The sequence below is a fragment of the Bombina bombina genome, chromosome 4 (assembly GCF_027579735.1).
Source record: "Bombina bombina isolate aBomBom1 chromosome 4, aBomBom1.pri, whole genome shotgun sequence".
NCBI lineage: Eukaryota > Metazoa > Chordata > Amphibia > Anura > Bombinatoridae > Bombina > Bombina bombina.
The window spans coordinates 1,052,895,688-1,052,917,922 of NC_069502.1; the positions used below are offsets into that span (position 1 = coordinate 1,052,895,688).

At 37.5% G+C, this 22,235-nt stretch overlaps 1 protein-coding gene across 1 annotated transcript in view; it reads left to right on the forward strand.

Annotated features, from left to right (window-relative positions):
- Window positions 1-22,235, forward strand: part of CCDC88A (coiled-coil domain containing 88A) — a 424,707-nt gene that overhangs the window by 299,811 nt on the left and 102,661 nt on the right. The window contains exons 16-18 of the mRNA XM_053712191.1: window positions 13,826-13,953; window positions 19,259-19,397; window positions 20,479-20,649. Of these exons, the coding sequence (XP_053568166.1) occupies window positions 13,826-13,953; window positions 19,259-19,397; window positions 20,479-20,649 (438 nt within the window). The remainder of the gene's footprint in view (window positions 1-13,825; window positions 13,954-19,258; window positions 19,398-20,478; window positions 20,650-22,235) is intronic.

A 22,235-nucleotide genomic window follows, 5' to 3' on the forward strand; every position in this document is an offset into this window, starting at 1 on the left:
GCGAAGAGCATCGGACTGATGTTAACTAACGGTCATCGATGTCGCAGTTATTCGGGTTTTTCCCAACTTTATTTATACCATTTCATTACTGTCCATGAACAAGCACATTTCTCTAAAGCTAATCTTTTATTTTTCATCTGTTAATGTCCAAGAAATAGCTACATTTATACCTCAACAAACAATATCTCATAGAAAGTTATTTTTATATTGATTTGTTATACAAAAAAAATCTGTTATATGATACTTTCACATAAATTAATGTGTATTTGTATTTCTAGAAGTCATGATGTGCTTTTATCTAAAAAAAATTAAATGATTATTAATGCTAGAATTTGTACATATATCTCTGCACATACTTTGTGTGTGTGTGTATATGTGTGTATGTATATATACAGGGAGTGCAGAATTATTAGGCAAATGAGTATTTTGACCACATCATCCTCTTTATGCATGTTGTCTTACTCCAAGCTGTATAGGCTCGAAAGCCTACTACCAATTAAGCATATTAGGTGATGTGCATCTCTGTAATGAGAAGGGGTGTGGTCTAATGACATCAACACCCTATATCAGGTGTGCATAATTATTAGGCAACTTCCTTTCCTTTGGCAAAATGGGTCAAAAGAAGGACTTGACAGGCTCAGAAAAGTAAAAAATAGTGAGATATCTTGCAGAGGGATGCAGCACTCTTAAAATTGCAAAGCTTCTGAAGCGTGATCATCGAACAATCAAGCGTTTCATTCAAAATAGTCAACAGGGTCGCAAGAAGCGTGTGGAAAAACCAAGGCGCAAAATAACTGCCCATGAACTGAGAAAAGTCAAGCGTGCAGCTGCCAAGATGCCACTTGCCACCAGTTTGGCCATATTTCAGAGCTGCAACATCACTGGAGTGCCCAAAAGCACAAGGTGTGCAATACTCAGAGACATGGCCAAGGTAAGAAAGGCTGAAAGACGACCACCACTGAACAAGACACACAAGCTGAAACGTCAAGACTGGGCCAAGAAATATCTCAAGACTGATTTTTCTAAGGTTTTATGGACTGATGAAATGAGAGTGAGTCTTGATGGGCCAGATGGATGGGCCCGTGGCTGGATTGGTAAAGGGCAGAGAGCTCCAGTCCGACTCAGACGCCAGCAAGGTGGAGGTGGAGTACTGGTTTGGGCTGGTATCATCAAAGATGAGCTTGTGGGGCCTTTTCGGGTTGAGAATGGAGTCAAGCTCAACTCCCAGTCCTACTGCCAGTTTCTGGAAGACACCTTCTTCAAGCAGTGGTACAGGAAGAAGTCTGCATCCTTCAAGAAAAACATGATTTTCATGCAGGACAATGTTCCATCACACGCGTCCAAGTACTCCACAGCGTGGCTGGCAAGAAAGGGTATAAAAGAAGAAAATCTAATTGCATGGCCTCCTTGTTCACCTGATCAGAACCCCATTGAGAACCTGTGGTCCATCATCAAATGTGAGATTTACAAGGAGGGAAAACAGTACACCTCTCTGAACAGTGTCTGGGAGGCTGTGGTTGCTGCTGCACGCAATGTTGATGGTGAACAGATCAAAACACTGACAGAATCCATGGATGGCAGGCTTTTGAGTGTCCTTGCAAAGAAAGGTGGCTATATTGGTCACTGATTTGTTTTTGTTTTGTTTTTGAATGTCAGAAATGTATATTTGTGAATGTTGAGATGTTATATTGGTTTCACTGGTAAAAATAAATAATTGAAATGGGTATATATTTGTTTTTTGTTAAGTTGCCTAATAATTATGCACAGTAATAGTCACCTGCACACACAGATATCCCCCTAAAATAGCTAAAACTAAAAACAAACTAAAAACTACTTCCAAAAATATTCAGCTTTGATATTAATGAGTTTTTTGGGTTCATTGAGAACATGGTTGTTGTTCAATAATAAAATTAATCCTCAAAAATACAACTTGCCTAATAATTCTGCACTCCCTGTATGTATATATATATATATATATATATATATATATATGTGTGTGTGTGTTATAAATATCAGAAGAGAGAGAGCAGCACTCCTGAGATAGAACAAAAGCTAGAACAACTCAGGGTGCACGCTCTTTTAGCACACTATGCTTTTTCACAGAGAAAAAATATCCTGTAGCATATCAGTCTGACCCTGCCCAATGACAGTTCAGCACCGAAATACCAGGCAATTCTTCTCTGAACAAGAGAAACAACAACCCCAGACAATCATTTCTGCCTTCTGTGGGCCTCGTCAGTGAGGTGCAGTTGTAACGATCGTCTAGGGTTACAACTGCACCTCACTGGGTCTCCCTAAGAGTAATGGGGGAAACCAGACGTGCACTCCTTGCACACATGCCCTTAGAGAGATACAACTGCACCTCACTGTCAAGCCCACAGAAGGCCGAAACGATCGTCTGGGGTTGCTGTTTCTCGTGTTCAGAGAAGAATTGCCTGGCATTTCGGCACTGGACTGTCATTGGGCAGGGTCAGACTGATATGCTACAGGATATTTTTTCTCTGTGGAAAGGCATAGTGTGCTAAAAGTGTGTGCACCCTGAGTTGCAATGGAAATGAACAGGCATGGAAGAAAATCTAGCTTTTGTTCTATCTCAGGAGTGCGGCTCTCTCTTCTGATATTTGTGTGAGTGTTATGTCAGAAATCTTTTGCAAACATATTTACATGTCCCTAAATTCCTTTTTCTCCAACATAGGTGTGTCCGGTCCACGGCGTCATCCTTACTTGTGGGATATTCTCTTCCCCAACAGGAAATGGCAAAGAGCCCAGCAAAGCTGGTCACATGATCCCTCCTAGGCTCCGCCTACCCTAGTCATTCTCTTTGCCGTTGTACAGGAGACCTTCTTGTTCAGGGTCCGTTCGAACATCCGAATCTGGTTTCACTCCAGCTGACTGCTTGGAGATTGAACGCTTGATTTTATCGAAGCGAGGGTTCTCAGATTCTGTTATCGATACTCTTGTTCAGGCCAGAAAGCCTGTAACTAGAAAGATTTACCACAAAATTTGGAAAAAATATATCTGTTGGTGTGAATCTAAAGGATTCCCTTGGGACAAGGTTAAGATTCCTAGGATCCTATCCTTCCTTCAAGAAGGATTGGAAAAAGGATTATCTGCAAGTTCCCTGAAGGGACAGATTTCTGCCTTGTCGGTGTTACTTCACAAAAAACTGGCTGCTGTGCCAGATGTTCAAGCTTTTGTTCAGGCTCTGGTTAGAATTAAGCCTGTTTACAAACCTTTGACTCCTCCTTGGAGTCTCAATTTAGTTCTTTCAGTTCTTCAGGGGGTTCCGTTTGAACCCTTGCATTCCGTTGATATTAAATTATTATCTTGGAAAGTTTTGTTTTTAGTTGCAATTTCTTCTGCCAGAAGAGTTTCAGAATTATCTGCTCTGCAGTGTTCTCCTCCTTATCTGGTGTTCCATGCAGATAAGGTGGTTTTACGTACTAAACCTGGTTTTCTTCCAAAAGTTGTTTCTAACAAAAACATTAACCAGGAGATTATCGTACCTTCTCTGTGTCCGAAACCAGTTTCAAAGAAGGAACGTTTGTTGCACAATTTGGATGTTGTTCGCGCTCTAAAATTCTATTTAGATGCTACAAAGGATTTTAGACAAACATCTTCCTTGTTTGTTGTTTATTCCGGTAAAAGGAGAGGTCAAAAAGCAACTTCTACCTCTCTCTCTTTTTGGATTAAAAGCATCATCAGATTGGCTTACGAGACTGCCGGACGGCAGCCTCCCGAAAGAATCACAGCTCATTCCACTAGGGCTGTGGCTTCCACATGGGCCTTCAAGAACGAGGCTTCTGTTGATCTGATATGTAGGGCAGCGACTTGGTCTTCACTGCACACTTTTACCAAATTTTACAAGTTTGATACTTTTGCTTCTTCTGAGGCTATTTTTGGGAGAAAGGTTTTGCAAGCCGTGGTGCCTTCCATTTAGGTGACCTGATTTGCTCCCTCCCTTCATCCGTGTCCTAAAGCTTTGGTATTGGTTCCCACAAGTAAGGATGACGCCGTGGACCGGACACACCTATGTTGGAGAAAACAGAATTTATGTTTACCTGATAAATTACTTTCTCCAACGGTGTGTCCGGTCCACGGCCCGCCCTGGTTTTTTAATCAGGTCTGATAATTTATTTTCTTTAACTACAGTCACCACGGTACCATATGGTTTCTCCTATGCAAATATTCCTCCTTAACGTCGGTCGAATGACTGGGGTAGGCGGAGCCTAGGAGGGATCATGTGACCAGCTTTGCTGGGCTCTTTGCCATTTCCTGTTGGGGAAGAGAATATCCCACAAGTAAGGATGACGCCGTGGACCGGACACACCGTTGGAGAAAGTAATTTATCAGGTAAACATAAATTCTGTTTTTTTGCTCTAAACAATGTTGTCTTTCATATCTGTGTTTATTTATACCACTATATGTATATAGTGTAAATTTATTATTATTCTGAACAGGAATAATTGCGAATATAGCATGTAATCAGGGTATCATATGTATTTATTTGCAATTGATGGATATTTTAAGAGCTGGGCCAGTTTTCTCTCTGTACCTGTGTCACCCCTCCTGATTGCAAGTTTTAAAAACCACCCCTACACAGGTGTTAAAAAATGGGCTGGCATATAAGATGACATTTCTTACTGAAAAAAGTCAAGAAAAGAAATACACTGAAAATAGCATGCAAGTAAAGAGGTGATTTTAATTTCTGCAGTATCTGAATCATGACAGTTTAAAGTTAGGTGGGCTATCCCTTTGAGCTATCAGTTTAAGATTATATTGAATCAAACATCAATTCGGATTTTAAAATCCTTGTCTTTAATATTACACTGGGTATCCTAATGTCAGCATCAATGTTTATCTTTAATTCTAATTTCTCATATACATACTTTCAAAGTATAATACGCAATGTAACAAAAGGCACTTACAAGTTCTGATGAGTGATTAATGACACAAGTAACGAGCAATCTGATTCGTTAGTGATAGTTTATCATGTGTATTTGAATCAGATTGGCTGATGTCATAAATCATGTGATTATGCATATTCCAATCAAAAGTGGGGGGAAAATTAACTAGTGTGTGGGTTGTTTAAGAGTTTGCGTCATAATTGGTCCGAAAAGTGTTGAGTCAAATATGGCGCGAAGTGGAGAGTGGGACATGTATTACATAGCTTAAACATGGTGCACATAGATTTTTCATAAAAATAAAAAGGAAGTTAGCTATATTATGTTGTGTATTTATTTCATTTTTATCTCTATATCTATTAGTGCAACAAGTTTGGGGCAAAACTTCAACAAATTTGTAGAAATAACATTGTCCCCTTGCTTTGTAATGAGAGACACATTTGTAGTATAATCCATAAGTAGTAATGTATTTTTAATTTTTATCCCTATATCTACTAGTGCACCCAATGTGTAGCAATAATATTGTTTGATTTAGAAAGGGTATACAAATTTAATAAAGTTTCTAATTTACTTTTATTATGTCATATGCTTCATTCTCTTGCAGCATCGAACATAAGCTTTCTATGTTTTACGACTCCCATTGAGTTCTATGGCATCCGCAACCTCAAGGGTGGCGGATTAAAAACTAGGTACGCTGAGTCGGAAAAGACGCAAGCGTAAATGTAGAATTTTTGATAACTTTGTGAGAGCTTCAAATAGTGTAGATTATGAGGGTGAATGAACACAAGTCCACTCAAATACCACGGTTTTCAACTCAATTCGATCTGCGTCGGATTGAGATTGCAGGATCATATTTTACGTCACAAATTTCAACATTTGACGAACTTGACGCTTTGATAACTAAGGCGGATCAATCTTGCGACAAATACGACGTGGAATTCCAGCGTATTTTCAGTTGACGCTTTGATAAATAAGCCCCATTGTCTCAGCCTAGTTTGAATAATCTGGTGCAGAGGTGATATGATGCTATATACTGAGATTCTGTGAGTTAAATCACATAGGTGATTCAAATTAATCTATGCTAAACTCCTTCATTCCGGGAGCTAAATTAACCTTTATCTATTTGTAAACTACAAACCACTGCTTAGTATGAGGTTATAGGCTGTGAGACGAGCAATTTAAAACATGGAGATAAACTCCATTAGAGGTTCCCCATGTTCCATTTTCTCATGAAGGATAATGTTCGCTAACGTTTTTTAATTTTTTAAAGCCCTTGTTTTCATTAAAAATGTAAGGAAGCAATGTTCTGTTATTCACACCAACAACAGACAGTATCCGGCTTTGCCTATATTTTAAACTTTGAGGAAGGAAATAAAGGACACACCTGGTTTGTTCGTTTTTACTCCATCATCCAGCTGTTCTAAGCAGCTGTTCTGGATATTCTCATCATCCTATTGTGCACTTTTAAATCTAAATCATGTGCATTTGTCATATCATATTATAATGCAGAAATATTTGTTAAAAAAAAAAATCATTGGATATGAGAGAGAATAAATGTAATGGTCATATTGTAAACTTATTTTATGTTGTTTTAAAAGGTCTTTTAACAGTAATATAACACTATAATGGTAACTGTGATACCATGGTAATTTTGTCTTATGGAAAGCTAGTAAAGAGGTCAGTTTTTTTTTTTTTTAAATTAAAGTAAAAGTCAACCATAGCGTTTTTGAAACACTAGGGTTGACTGTTGAAACAAATAAAGGGCACTTTCATTCATGAAGTATAAGATACTTCATGCAGAAAGTGCCTTTATTCATTTCAACCGATCGCTGTTCTTAGCTGCTACAGCAGCCCACGGCCAAAAAAATATTTTGCTAAGAGGTGACGTTTTCACCTCTTAGCCAATAGCCCCATGGGTGCCAAACCGGATTTACCGCACGGCTATTGGCTAAGAGGTGAAAACGTCACCTCTTAGCAAAAACATTTTTTGGCCATGGGCTGCTGTAGCAGCTAAGAACGGCGATCGGTTGAAAGGAATAAAGGCACTTTCTGCATGAAGTATCTTATACTTCATGAATAAAAGTGCCCTTTATTTGTTTCAACAGTCAACCCTAGCGTTTCAAAAATGTGATGGTTGACTTTCACTTTAAAAAAAGAAAACTCAATAGAAACCCAGCACTGTTACCTACAAATGGCTGCTATTCAGGTGTGTACTTTCGCTTCCACAACCAATGCGCATGCTTAGACCTAGCAACTTCACAAATTACATAACTGGACTTTTCCACTTTACTCAATTTTGTAGCATCAACATAAGACAGCAACCCCAAGGTATTGCACTTGCTGTTTTCTTATTCAACTGCTTAATGGCCCTTTACAACTAATGAACATGTAAATGATTGAAAAATAAACCTCTTTATCATGCACACTCTCATCGACAGGTATTATATCTCAAAGCATTTAAATGGACAAAGAGTGGTGCCAAAGAATGTATATTTGCTGTTGTTTTTGCTGTATGCTACGATAAAAGTGCCATAAACAGATTGCCTGACTTGTGGCACTTTATACAAGCACTATGTACAACTGTACCTATAGGCACACACCAATGCTATAGAGTTTTGTCGGTAACGACCCGCGTAGCTAACGCATGCTTTTTTTTCCCCGCACCTTTTAAATACCGCTGGTATTTAGAGTTCACAGAATGGCTGCGTTAGGCTCCAAAAAGGGAGCGTAGAGCATAATTTACCGCCACTGCAACTCTCAATACCAGCGGTGCTTACGGACGCGGCCAGCTTCAAAAACGTGCTCGTGCACGATTCCCCCATAGGAAACAATGGGGCAGTTTGAGCTGAAAAAAAAAACCTAACACCTGCAAAAAAGCAGAGTTAAGCTCCTAACGCAGCCCCATTGTTTCCTATGGGGAAACACTTCCTAAATCTGCACCTAACACCCTAACATGTACCCCGAGTCTAAACACCCCTAACCTTACACTTATTAACCCCTAATCTGCCGCCCCCGCTATCGCTGACACCTGCATATTTTTTTTAACCCCTAATCTGCCGCTCCGTAAACCGCCGCAACCTACGTTATCCCTATGTACCCCCAATCTGCTGCCCCTAACACCGCCGACCCCTATATTATATTTATTAACCCCTAATCTGCCGCCCCCAACGTCGCCTCCACCTACCTACAATAATTAACCCCTAATCTGCCGACCGGACCTCACCGCTACTATAATAAATGTATTAACCCCTAATCCGCCTCACTAACCCTATAATAAATAGTATGAACCCCTAATCTGCCCTCCCTAACATCGCTGACACCTAACTTCAAGTATTAACCCCTAATCTGCCGACCGGACCTCACCGCTACTCTATTAAATTTATTAACCCCTAAAGCTAAGTCTAACCCTAACACCCCCCTAAGTTAAATATAATTTAAATCTAACGAAATAAATTAACTCTTATTAGATAAATGATTCCTATTTAAAGCTAAATACTTACCTGTAAAATAAACCCTAATATAGCTACAATATAAATTATAATTATATTGTAGCTATTTTAGGATTAATATTTATTTTACAGGCAACTTTGTAATTATTTTAACCAGGTACAATAGCTATTAAATAGTTAAGAACTATTTAATAGCTACCTAGTTAAAATAATTACAAAATTACCTGTAAAATAAATCCTAACCTAAGTTACAATTAAACCTAACACTACACTATCATTACATTAATTAAATAAAATACCTACAATTAAACCTAACACTACACTATCAATAAATTAATTAAATACAATACCTACAAATAAATACAATTAAATAAACTAACTAAGTTACAAAAAATAAAATATATTTACAAGCATTAGAAAAATATTACAACAATTTTAAACTAATTACACCTACTCTAAGCCCCCTAATAAAATAACAAAGCCCCCAAAATAAAAAAATGCCCTACCCTATTCTAAAAATAAAATAGAAAAGCTTTTTTACCTTACCAGCCCTTAAAAGGGCCCTTTGCGGGGCATGCCCCAAAGAATTTAGCTCTTTTGCCTGTAAAAAAGAAACATACAATACCCCCCCCAACATTACAACCCACCACCCACATACCCCTAATCTAACCCAAACCCCCTTAAATAAACCTAACACTAAGCCCCTGAAGATCTCCCTACCTTGTCTTCACCACACCGGGTCCCGATCGGTCCAGAAGAGCCTCCGAAGTCTTGATCCAAGCCCAAGCGGGGGCTGAAGAGTGACGTCCATCCTCCGGCTGAAGTCTTGATCCAAGCGGCGGCTGAAGAATTCCATCTTCGGGCAGAAGAGTAGATCCGGACCGGCAAACATCTTCATCCAAGCCGCATCTTCTATGTTCTTCCATCCGATGACGAGCGGCTCCATCTTGAAGACCTCCAGCGCGGATCCATCCTCTTCTTCCGACGACTAGACAACGAATGAAGGTTCCTTTAAGGGACGTCATCCAAGATGGCGTCCATCGAATTCCGATTGGCTGATAGGATTCTATCAGCCAATCGGAATTAAGGTAGGAAAATTCTGATTGGCTGATGGAATCAGCCAATCAGATTCAAGTTCAATCCGATTGGCTGATCCAATCAGCCAATCAGATTGAGCTTGCATTCTATTGGCTCTAAATACCAGCGGTAGCCCAAAACCAGCGTTAGGAGCTGGTTTTGACGGCTAACGCCAAACTCTAAATCTAGGCCTTACTTTCTTGGGCCTAGATTTAGAGTTTTGCATTAGAAGGGGTGCGTTAGCTACGCGTGCTTTTTTTTGGCCGCACCTTTTAAATACCGCTGGTATTTAGAGTTCACAGAATGACTGCGTTTTCAGTGCGTTAGGCTCCAAAAAGGGAGCGTAGAGCATAATTTACCGCCACTGCAACTCTCAATACCAGCGGTGCTTACGGACGCGGCCAGCTTAAAAAAACATGCTCGTGCACGATTCCCCCATAGGAAACGATGGGACAGTTTGAGCTGAAAAAAAACCTGTAAACAAGCAGCGTTCAGCTCCTAACGCAGCCCTATTGTTTCCTATGGGGAAACACTTCCTAAGTCTGCACCTAACACCCTAACATGTACCCCGAGTCTAAACACCCCTAACCTTACACTTATTAACTCCTAATCTGCCTCCCCCGTTATCGCTGACCCCTGCATATTATTTTTAACCCCTAATCTGCCGCTCTGTACACCGCCGCAACCTACATTATAGTTATGTACCCCTAATCTGCTGCCCCTAACACCGAAGACCCCTATATTATATTTATTAACCCCTAATCTGCCCCCTACAACGTCGCCGCCAGCTACCTACAATTATTAACCCCTAATCTGCCGACTGGACCTTACCGCTACTATAATAAAGTTATTAACCCCTAATCCGCCTCACTCCCGCCTCAATAACCCTATAAGAAATAGTATTAACCCCTAATCTGCCCTCCCTAACATCGCCGACACCTAACTTCAATTATTAACCCCTAATCTGCCGACTGGACCTCGCCGCTACTCTAATAAATGTATTAACCCCTAAAGCTAAGTCTAACCATAACCCTAACACCCCCCTAAGTTAAATATAATTTTATTCTAACTAAATAAATTAACTCTTATTAAATAAATTATTTCTATTTAAAGCTAAATACTTACCTGTAAAATAAATCCTAATATAGCTACAATATAAATTTTTATTATATTGTAGCTATTTTAGGATTTATATTTATTTTACAGGCAACTTTGTATTTATTTTAACCAGGTACAATAGCTATTAAATAGTTAATAACTATTTAATAGCTACCTAGTTAAAATAATTACAAAATTACCTGTAAAATAAATCCTAACCTAAGTTACAATTAAACCTAACACTACACTAGCAATAAATTAATTAAATAAGCCCCCTAATAAAATAACAAAGCCCCCCAAAATAAAAAAATGCCCTACCCTATTCTAAAATTAAAATAGAAAAGCTCTTTTACCTTACCAGCCCTTAAAAGGGCCATTTGCGGGGCATGCCCCAAAGAATTCAGCTCTTTTGCCTGAAAAAAAAACATACAATACCCCCCCCGCCCCCAACATTACAACCCACCACCCACATACCCCTAATCTAACCCAAACCCCCCTTAACTAAAAAGAAAGAAAGTAAGGCCTAGATTTAGAGTTTGGCGTTAGCCGTCAAAACCAGCTCCTAACGCTGGTTTTGGGCTACCGCTGGTATTTAGAGCCAATAGAATGCAAGCTCAATCTGATTGGCTGATTGGATCAGCCAATCGGATTGAACTTGAATCTGATTGGCTGATTCCATCAGCCAATCAGAATTTTCCTACCTTAATTCCGATTGGCTGATAGAATCCTATCAGCCAATCGGAATTCGAGGGACGCCATCTTGGATGACGTCCCTTAAAGGAACCTTCATTCGTTGTCTAGTCGTCGGAAGAAGAGGATGGATCCGCGCTGGAGGTCTTCAAGATGGAGCCGCTCGTCATCGGATGGAAGAACATAGAAGATGCGGCTTGGATGAAGATGTTTGCCAGTCCGGATCTACTCTTCTGCCCGAAGATGGAATTCTTCAGCCGCCGCTTGGATCAAGACTTCAGCCGGAGGATGGACGTCACTCTTCAGCCCCCGCTTGGGCTTGGATCAAGACTTAGGAGGCTCTTCTGGACAGATCGGGACCCGGTGTGGTGAAGACAAGGTAGGGAGATCTTCAGGGGCTTAGTGTTAGGTTTATTTAAGGGGGGTTTGGGTTAGATTAGGAGTATGTGGGTGGTGGGTTGTAATGTTGGGGGGGGGTATTGTATGTTTTTTTTTTACAGGCAAAAGAGCTGAATTCTTTGGGGCATGCCCCACAAAGGGCCCTTTTAAGGGCTGGTAAGGTAAAAGAACTGTTCTATTTTAATTGTAGAATAGGGTAGGGCATTTTTTTATTTTGGGGGTCTTTGTTATTTTATTAGGGTAGGTGTAATTAGTTTAAAATTGTAATATTTTTCTAATGTTTGTAAATATTTTTTTATTTTTTGTAACTTAGTTCTTTGTTATTTTTTGTACTTTAGTTAGTTTATTTAATTGTATTTATTTGTAGGTATTGTATTTAATTAATTTATTGATAGTGTATTGTTAGGTTTAATTGTAGGTAATTGTAGGTATTTTATTTAATTAATTTATTGATAGTGTAGTGTTAGGTTTAATTGTAACTTAGGTTAGGATTTATTTTACAGGTAATTTTGTAATTATTTTAACTAGGTAGCTATTAAATAGTTCTTAACTATTTAATAGCTATTGTACCTGGTTAAAATAATTACAAAGTTGCCTGTAAAATAAATATTAATCCTAAAATAGCTACAATATAATTATAATTTATATTGTAGCTATATTAGGGTTTATTTTACAGGTAAGTATTTAGCTTTAAATAGGAATAATTTATTTAATAAGCGTTAATTTATTTCGTTAGATTTAAATTATATTTAATTTAGGGGGGTGTTAGGGTTAGAATTAGCTTTAGGGGTTAAAAAATTTATTAGAGTAGCGGTGAGGTCCGGTCAGCAGATTAGGGGTTAATGCTTGAAGTTAGATGTTGGCGATGTTAGGGAGGGAAAATTAGGGGTTAATACTATTTATTATAGTGTTATTGAGGCGGGAGTGAGGCGGATTAGGGGTTAATACATTTATTATAGTAGCGGTGAGGTCCGGTCGGCAGATTAGGGGTTAATAAGTGTAGGCAGGTGGAGGCGACTTTGGGGGCGGCAGATTAGGGGTTAATAAATATAATATAGGGGTCGGCGGTGTTAGGGGCAGCAGATTAGGGGTACATAGGGATAACGTAGGTGGCGGTGGTGTGCGGTCGGCAGATTAGGGGTTAAAAAAAATTAATAGAGTGGCGGCGATGTGGGGGGGACCTCGGTTTAAGGGTACATAGGTTGTTTATGGGTGTTAGTGTACTTTAGAGCACAGTAGTTAAGAGCTTTATGAACCGGCGTTAGCCCAGAAAGCTCTTAACTCCTGACTTTTTGCTGCAGCTGGAGTTTTGTCGTTAGATTTCTAACGCTCACTTCAGCCACGACTCTAAATACCGGCGTTAGAAAGATCCCATTGAAAAGATAGGATACGCAATTGACGTAAGGGGCTCTGCGGTATCGAAAAGTCACGGCTGGAAAGTGAGCGTTAGACCCTTTCCTGACTGACTCTAAATACCAGTGGGCGGTAAAAACCAGCGTTAGGAGCCTCTAACGCTGGTTTTGACGGCTACTGCCAAACTCTAAATCTAGGCGTTGGTTTCCAAAAAATGAGAAACTGAGAAATGTGATTTTGATGTGTATTTTTTTTATTTGCAGAACCATAAAGAATACATTTGATGTAATTTGTCTCAATAAAAAGTTATACAATCTTAAATAGATCTCATATATCTTATTATTTTTCTGTTCTGCTTTGTCTGATAAAACACTTTTAATAGGATTTTGATCACTATAAATTTGAGATATGGTAAAATAATCTTCTTGTGGTAGTATTTAGACAATTTGTTCACATTGTAACATCTATAAACTTCATAATGAGCATTAAAATGTGGAAAAGTGATCTAAAACTTGTATCAAATGCAATCAAATATTTTTATGGTGCAGTATTTAAACTTGTTTTTGATATCATTGTTCTCTGTATTAAAATTCTTGTACAATTTACCTAAAGTAAGGAAGATATAGCACTTTTTATATTAGTTGTATAGTATTTTGATTCTGTGTATGATTTAATAAGATTGATGCATGGAAATATATTTGCTGTATAGGAAATCCTATTTCACCCAAATATGGACAAATGGGAGCTAGCAATTATTTTTATTGTTTTTAAATAATGTATTAATTTAGGAAGAACTAATAACTTTCAAAGACTTGCATCTGTGAGCATGACTGATACATATTTTGTCATTTATAGGATCTGGTGAATGAGAAGTTAAAAACACAGCAGATTAATAATGATCTGGAAAAATTAACCCATGAACTAGAGAAGATAGGATTAAATAAAGAGCGTCTTCTACATGATGAGCAGATGAGCGATGACAGGTGAGCAGGCAACTCGTCTCCAGACATATTATGTAATAAAGGTATAAATGCTAATCAGCACAAATGCTCTGTTCATTTTGTAGGGCTAAATATCTACATTATTAAATCATTTATAACTGTAAACATTAGTATTTTCACTTGATCCCACATATGATTTATTCTTTATTAGTACCCGCTTGCATGTATTTTGTGTATGTCTGTATTTCTGAATTCCTTTGTTTGCCAAGCCCCCATCATTGCCTATAATGAGCTTCAATGGCCTGAAATACTTTTTTATTATTATTGTAAAACAGATGTTCTGTACTGAGAAAAAACAAATTCTGGTTGCTTGTGAGGTAAGTCACTATCCGTTACTAAACAGTGGGAGTTTTGCTTTACAGCCAGTAAGAAAACAGTCCCTAAGACGCAACTTATAAACAGTCATGTGCTTCCTGGTAGCTTTTAAATAAAAATAAACAGCTTTAACTTAAAGGGACATTAAAAAAAATATTTCATTACCCATAAAATGCGCATAAAAAAACAAAAACAAAAAAACACTTTGTAATGCACTTTTGTTATTTATGTTTTGTGCTTTTACTTTAACCCCTTAGTGACCACATCACTTTTCAATTTTCATACCGTTTGGGACCAGTGCTATTTTTACATTGCTGCAGTGTTTGGGTTTAGCTGTAATTTTCCCCTTACTCATTTACTGTACTCACACATATTATATACAGTTTTTCTCGACATTAAATGGACTTTCTAAAGATACCATTATTTTTATCATATCTTATAATTTACTATAAAAAAATTATAAAATATGATGAAAAAATGGAAAAAACACACTTTTTCAAACTTTCACCCCCAACATCTCTTGCACATCTACAACAACCAAAAAACACCCATGCTAAATAGTTTCTAAATTTTGTCCTGAGTTTAGAAATACCTAATGTTTACATTATAAATACAAGTAGCACTTTGCTATTTCCAAACCATTTTTTTTCCCAAAATTTGCATGTTATATTGGAACACTGATATATGTCAGGAATCCATAAATATCCCGTCACATGTGTGTGTGTGTATATATATATATATATATATATATATATAGTAGACAACCCAAAGTATTGATCTAGGCCCATTTTGGTATATTTCATGCCACCATTTCACCGCCAAATGCGACTAAATAAAAAAAATAGTTAACTTTTTCACAAACTTTTTCGCTAACTTTTTCACTAACTTTTGGTTTCTCACTGAAATTATTTACAAACAGCTTGTGCAATTATGGCAAAATGGTTGTAAATGCTTCTCTGAGATCCCCTTTGTTCAGAAATAGCAGACATTTATGGCTTTGGCATTACTTTTTGGTAATTAGAAGGCCGCTAAATGCTGTTGCGCACCACACTCGTATTATGCCCAGCAGGGAAGGGGTTAATTAGGGAGCTTGTAGGGTTAATTTTAGCTTTAATGTAGAGATCAGCCTCCCACCTGATATATACCACCCCCTGATCCCTCCTTGACCCCCTCAAACAGCTCTCTTCCCTCCCCCACCTCACAATTGTCACCGCAATCTTAAGTACTGGCAGAAAATCTGCCAGTACTAAAATAAAAGGTATTTTTTTATATATATTTTTTTTTATTTATTCTTCAGTGTTGGATCCCCCACCAAACAGCTCTCTAACCCTCCCGCCTCTACCTATTTGTAGCCATCTTGGGTACTGGCAGCTGTCTGCCTGTACCCAGTTTGCTAAAAAAAAAAAAAAAAGTGTTTTTTTTTTTTTATTTATTTTTTGTCATAAAAGTCAATGTTCTGTTGTGTAGCTGCCCCCCTCAATAGCCTACCCCCTCTCCCTCTCAGATACCTTTCTTTATATTTAATTACCCCCCCTTACCCTCTCCCTCCATCCCATCACCTTCAATGTATTAGTACTAGCGCGCCCACCCGCCTCCCTGCTATGGCTCCCACCCACCAACAATCGGCACCATCGCTGGCTGATGCAGAGAGGGCCACAGAGTGGCTCTCTCTGCATCGGTGGGTAAAAAAAGGTATTGCAGTGAATCAATATTGAGGCATCACTGCAAAACCTTGATTAATTAAGTGACAATTTTTGTAGGACGTACCCTGTATGTCCTTGGTCGTTAAGAGGTTAGTTTAGCTCTAAAAAATGATGTTTCTACTCTTTCCCCCCCCCATAAAAAAAAGTTGCATTGCATTAAACAGAATGCAGAAAACTGATGCTCCTAAATGCTGCACAATGATTGACCAAAATGTGAAGGAGCTCAATTACTTCATTTGTTATGTCCAATTAGGGAGAGAGATAAGATAAACAACGCCTGCATATGTTTCTGATAAAATGTCAGTAGAGTGCCCACACTTTTCTTTAAAGGGGCAGTCCAGCCAAATTGAAATCCACATGGATGCATTTTAGTTTTGAATAGAAGCATTTTTGTAACCTACATGTATTAGCAAAACTGTTTCTAATAAAAGCTACAGCTGTTTAAAAGGTGTATTTAAATATGCACTGTGCACCAGCATTTTAAACACAGCACTTGCTCAGAGAGCCTAAGGTGCTTGTACCATCTGGTAATGACTCAATTTGTTGATTGCTGACATGATACTATCCCCACTGGTGCTCCGAGCAGCTGCGGTAATGCTGGTGAATATCCAGCTATGCTTCACATGCACGTTCAGAGAAAATTGTTACCATTAAAACAGGGATAACATTTACTAGGAGCATTTTTGCCAATACATCTCTAATACTAATATGTTTCTATTCAAAAATGTAATTTATCTATGTACGTTTAAATTTTGACTAGAATGTCCCTTTAATCTGTTTGCTTACTGTCTTGAAAGAGGCATTGAAAGTCAAGTGTGAGTGTTTGTAGATAATACTGTCTGAACAGGTTGTCACGTCTCTGAAGAAGGAGACAGATAAATTGGGGGACAGGGCAGGTGAGTGGCAGATGGGAATCTAAATAAAGGAAACATATCACCTATAGCAGCATAAGAGGTTATTTAAAGTAAGAAGAATAAGGATATGAAAATCTCTGTCTAATGATGTAGTTTTAGCACATTCAGTAGATGCTTTTTTGGCAAAGCCAGATATACGGAGATATAACCGTATTGACAGTATTGTAGCTGTTTGATCTAAGCTACTTTGGAGTCAATAAGGATTTTTTTTCCCTTTTAGGCACAATTGGAAATTGCTTTAACTTGGGTTTTTCAAACGATATTACTATAAAACTACTGTATATAGCTATCTTACATTTTGCTTTGTGATGAAGTTGTTTCTTTAAAATATAAAGTTATTGGTAAAGACCAAATCACATCCTCCCAGGTATTTTTGTTCCTGTTCTTATTTGTTTCAAGTTATTTATAATTTGTTGTTTTTAATTTTATGGATTGTTATTAGGTTACATAATGGGGGTTTTTTAATGGGAAAAATTCCAAAAGGGGATGTAGATGTTGAGAAAAAACCTTGAGTGACTATTGCTTATGGGGACATTATAATAGAGCATATCTACATTGTCAAAGCACTAAGCTGACTAATGTAAGTGTTCCTTTAGGGCATTTAATAAAATATATATATACACACTATGTAATGCATAGTGCTAAGGTTAGGGTATAGGAGTCATATGTTATAGATGGACACATAGCATTATCCTTGTAGCTCTGTTGATCCCACACAACAAAATAACGTTTGAGCTCTAAAATGTAGCCTAGAATGGCTGTTGTTTTTATCATTAATGGGTTGTCTATTTTACAAGTTTCCTACTATTAGTGAATTATGCAGAATACATTCAAAAAGTGGTCAGGGAATTCCCTCTGCAGTCTGTCAGAGACTTAGGGGCTGATTTATTAAAAGGCGGGCGGACATGATTCGCTGGTTTAATTAAGTTATTTTCAAAGTGCTTTCGGGCACATTTGAAGGCCTCAGCTGATTTCTGTAGTGTATTATTGTTAATGATCACACCCTGTACCTTCATGAAGCAGTACAAGTCAGATATTGAGTCTTCAGGCAACATGTGACTTTGCATAACATTGTGAAAAATAATACATAAAAAAATGGTTTGGCCAAATACGTTTATGCCAAGTGTGGTTGTTTTCCTTAAAAGGGATAGTGAAGTCCAAATAAAATGTTCATGATTCAGATAGGGCATGTAAATTCAAACAACTTTCTAATTTACTTTTATCATCAAATTTGCTTTGTACTCCTGTAATTCGTAGTTGAAAGCTAAACCTAGGTAGGCTCATATGCTAATTTCTTAAACCTTTGATGACTGCCTCTTATCTAAATGCATTTAACAGTTTTTCACAGCTAGAGGGCGTTAGTTCATGTGTTTTTATATAGATAACATTGTGTTCATGCACGTGAAGTTATTTAAGAGTGTAATGTAATGCAAGTTTGTAAAAAGATCTGAGATAAGGAGGCAGTCTGCAGAAGCTTAGATACAAGGTAATCACAGAGGTAAAAAGTATATTTCTATAACAGTGTTGGTTGTGCAAAACTGGGTAATGGTAAATAAAGGGATTATCTATTTTATTAAACAATAACATTTTTGGTGTTTACTATCCCTTTAAGGTGGGTTGTATATTCCTTTGTTTATATATGTAGTAGCATTTACCAGATACATGTTCAGTGTTGGCATCTTTGTGTTTATATATTTGACATATACCAGAAATTGTTAAGCATTATCATTCAGAGGGCTGTGTATGCAGGGCCTGTAGTTATCAAAATAGAACTATAGATTATGGTTTATCCTTAATGCTTGTTATTGCTCTCAAGTAGACATGAAAAATATTTGCTGCAAATATAAAACTAATTCAGTGTTACTTATAGTTTATGAAAATTGAACACCAAAAAAGTGCAAACGGAAAATGCTCTAGTCTGTTACAAACAGGTAAAACTAAACACATAGCTACAAGCCAGCTCCAGAGCAGTAGTGCACTACTGAGAGCTAGCTTAGCAAATCTGGTGGATCAATGACAAGAGGTGTGTGTGTATCCATCAATCACCTGCCAGCTCCCAGTATGTATTGCTGCTCCTGAGCCTACCTAGGTTTGCTTTTCAACAAAGGATAAGAGAAGTAAACTGAAAACTCTCATACAATTGCATGAAAGCTTTTCATTTTTATTTTTATGCTCCTTTATCTTTTACAGTTTTTACGTAGGACACTTTGTACATGAGCCTGCATGAGTCATGAAGATTTTCTTTTTAATTGTAGGTTTTTGCTGATGAAACCTTGTAATTATCTGAAGTCATTTATTCTTTCTGACACACACGAGTGCTTATTATAACACATCAGCTGTTTTCTTAACCAGCAGATACAAACTTTTGGAGTCAAAATTAGAGTCAACGCTGAAGAAAACTTTAGAAATTAAAGAGGAAAAAATTGCTGCCCTTGAGGCTCGATTAGAAGAATCTACTAATTTTAACCAACAACTTCGCCAGGAACTAAAAACTGTAAGTTAACTTTTCCTGTATGGAAGTCTAAACTCGAAGCTATGCCATACTAATCTTTATTTTTTTCTCTCAAATTTGAGAGTCCTATAAATGTCATTACTGTTATTTTAATGGAAGCCGTTTTTTGTGGTGAGAAAATTTTTTATAACATTTAGTTTAGTTTATTAGTTTTTATTCTTCTAAAGTTTCTTCTGTTAATGATATTGTGTTGAATTGATCATCAGTGGGCCTTAAAGGGACAGTAAACACTAAATACATTTCATACACCTCCTTTGAATCATAAGTGCCACTATTTTGGAACCTAGGTTACACTGCAGGTATCTAAAGGAGAGTTGCTGCACATGTGCAACATGTCAGCACTGGAATGTAGTCATCATTGGTAGATTTCAACATGGCAGTACCCATGATTAGAGGGAGGTGGGAAATAACCTCAATACTATGCTTATATAATGTATTTAATGTTGAATGTCCCTTTAAGAGCATTAGTTTGAATTAAACAGTACATTGTAATCAAAATTACATCAGAGCATGTAATCTTTGCATTACTGACCCTAGATAACTAAGATTGTGATATAAAATGTTTGTGTGTGTGTGTAGTTAAAAAAAACAACTTTGAAATATACTTTATTTATTTAATGCCTTTTCCTGTAATTTAAACTGGGAAAGTTTGGACTTTACAATTGATGTTAGAAGTCAAAATGAATACTCCAGACATAACACTGCCATATTCCACACAGTCATTGGTTATACAATCTAGTGACCCATTTATAACTGTCCCTAATTGGTGCCAGCAGTGGAGGAAAACTAGGTTACAACATGGTTGAACCCTTTGCTTTATGGACTCTTAACTTTACACTTAGTTTTTTAATGTTTAAACAATTAATTTTAAAAATGCATTTGCTTATTATTCTCAGGCTAATCTTTGCTTTGAATACATTATTCTGTCTAGCGTGTAATTTTAGTGTTCCTTTAATCACCACAAATGGGTTAACCACATAAGTAAATAACCACTAAATAGGCACAAGCATACATTCTTTGCTTTAGAATCTCCCTTTTTTTAAAAAAAAAAATCCCCAAATAGGTAAAAAAAAATTATGAAGCACTTAAGCAGAGGCAAGAAGAAGAAAAAGTGGTACAGACCTCTCCCCCAAGACATGGTGATGAAAATGTAAATAAATGGGAGCGGGAGAGTCAGGAGACGACTAGAGAACTGCTAAAGATCAAGGATCGGTTGATAGAAATTGAGAGAAATGTAAGTATTTTTATATTAGTTGTAGTAAAGATATAAGATAGAGCTCTGCTATGCTCCTATGTATTTTAATATTATTAGCAATTAGTGGAAATTAAAGGGACATAAAACCCAAACTGTTATCTTTCATTATTCAGAAAGAACATACATTTCTTTCTAATGACACAGTGAGTCCACGGATCATCATCAATTACTGTTGGGAATATCACTCCTGGCCAGCAGGAGGAGGCAAAGAGAACCACAGCCGAGCTGTTAAGTATCACTTCCCTTCCCACAAACCCCAGTCATTCTCTTTGCCTCTAGAGCAAGGAGGAGATAAAGTTTCTTTTCTTCTTAAATGGAAAGAGTCCACAGCTGCATTCATTACTTTTGGGAATTAAAAACCTGGCCACCAGGAGGAGGCAAAGACACCCCAGCCAAAGGCTTAAATGGACACTAAACCCATTTTTTTTTCATGATTCAGATAGAGCACACAATTTTAAGCAACTTTCTAATTTACTCCTATTATCAATTTTTCTTTGTTCTCTTGCTATCTTGATTTAAAAAGCAGGAATGTGATGCATAGGAGCATGCCAATTTTTATTGGTGGGTAAATGTAAGCCTCCAATAAGCAAGCGCTATCCTTGGTGCTGAACCTAAAATGGTCTGGCTGCTAAGATTTACATTCCTGCTTTTAAAATCAAGATAGCAAGAGAACAAAGAAAAATTGATAGTAAATTAGATAGGATTTAATTAGAAAGTTGCTTAAAATTTCATGCTCTATCTGAATCATGAAATAAATAAATTGGGTTCAGTGTCCCTTTAAATATTCCTCCCACTCCCCTCATCCCCCAGTCATTCTTTGTCTGGAGGTTGGCAGAGAAGTGTCAGAATTTAATTGTCTCTTATGGAGGGTAGTACTCTTCGACATGGGACAGGAGTTTTAAAGGACCAGTCAATACAATAGATTTGCATAATCAACAAATGCATGATAAGAAGACAATGCAATAGCACTTAGTCTGAACTTCAAATCAGTAGTAGATTTTTTTTAAATAAATTGCAAAGTTATGTCTATTTCCACTCCCCCTGTAGCATGTGACAGCCATCAGCCAATCACAAATGCATATATGTATATGCTGTGAATTCTTGCACATGCTCAGTAGGAGCTGATGACTCAAAAAGTGTAAATATTAAAAGACTGTGCATATTTTGTTAATGGAAGTAAATTGGAAAGTTGTTTAAAATAACATGGTGTATCTGAATCATAAAGTTTAATTTTGACTTGAGTGTCCCTTTAAGTAATCCTGTCAGTCTCTCAGTGTAAGGGCTTGGATGAAAGTTAGAGTCCGGAGATGCAGGAAGAGTCTTTCTGCGAAACCATCCCGACTCATATTAACAGCTCCTCAAGCAATCGGTGTTGTCAAACTTCGCTGCCTGCTTTCTTCTCTCAAGGCCATGGCGGAGGCGATGCTACTATCCGTCACACTTGATGGACCGTGTTCCTGTTCCACGACGTAGATTTCGATAAGATCGTTTCATTTTCTTTTTTCGGGAATGTACTGTACTAATGTTTTCCCGAGAGGCTACCACCTTGCGGGACTAACTTAACA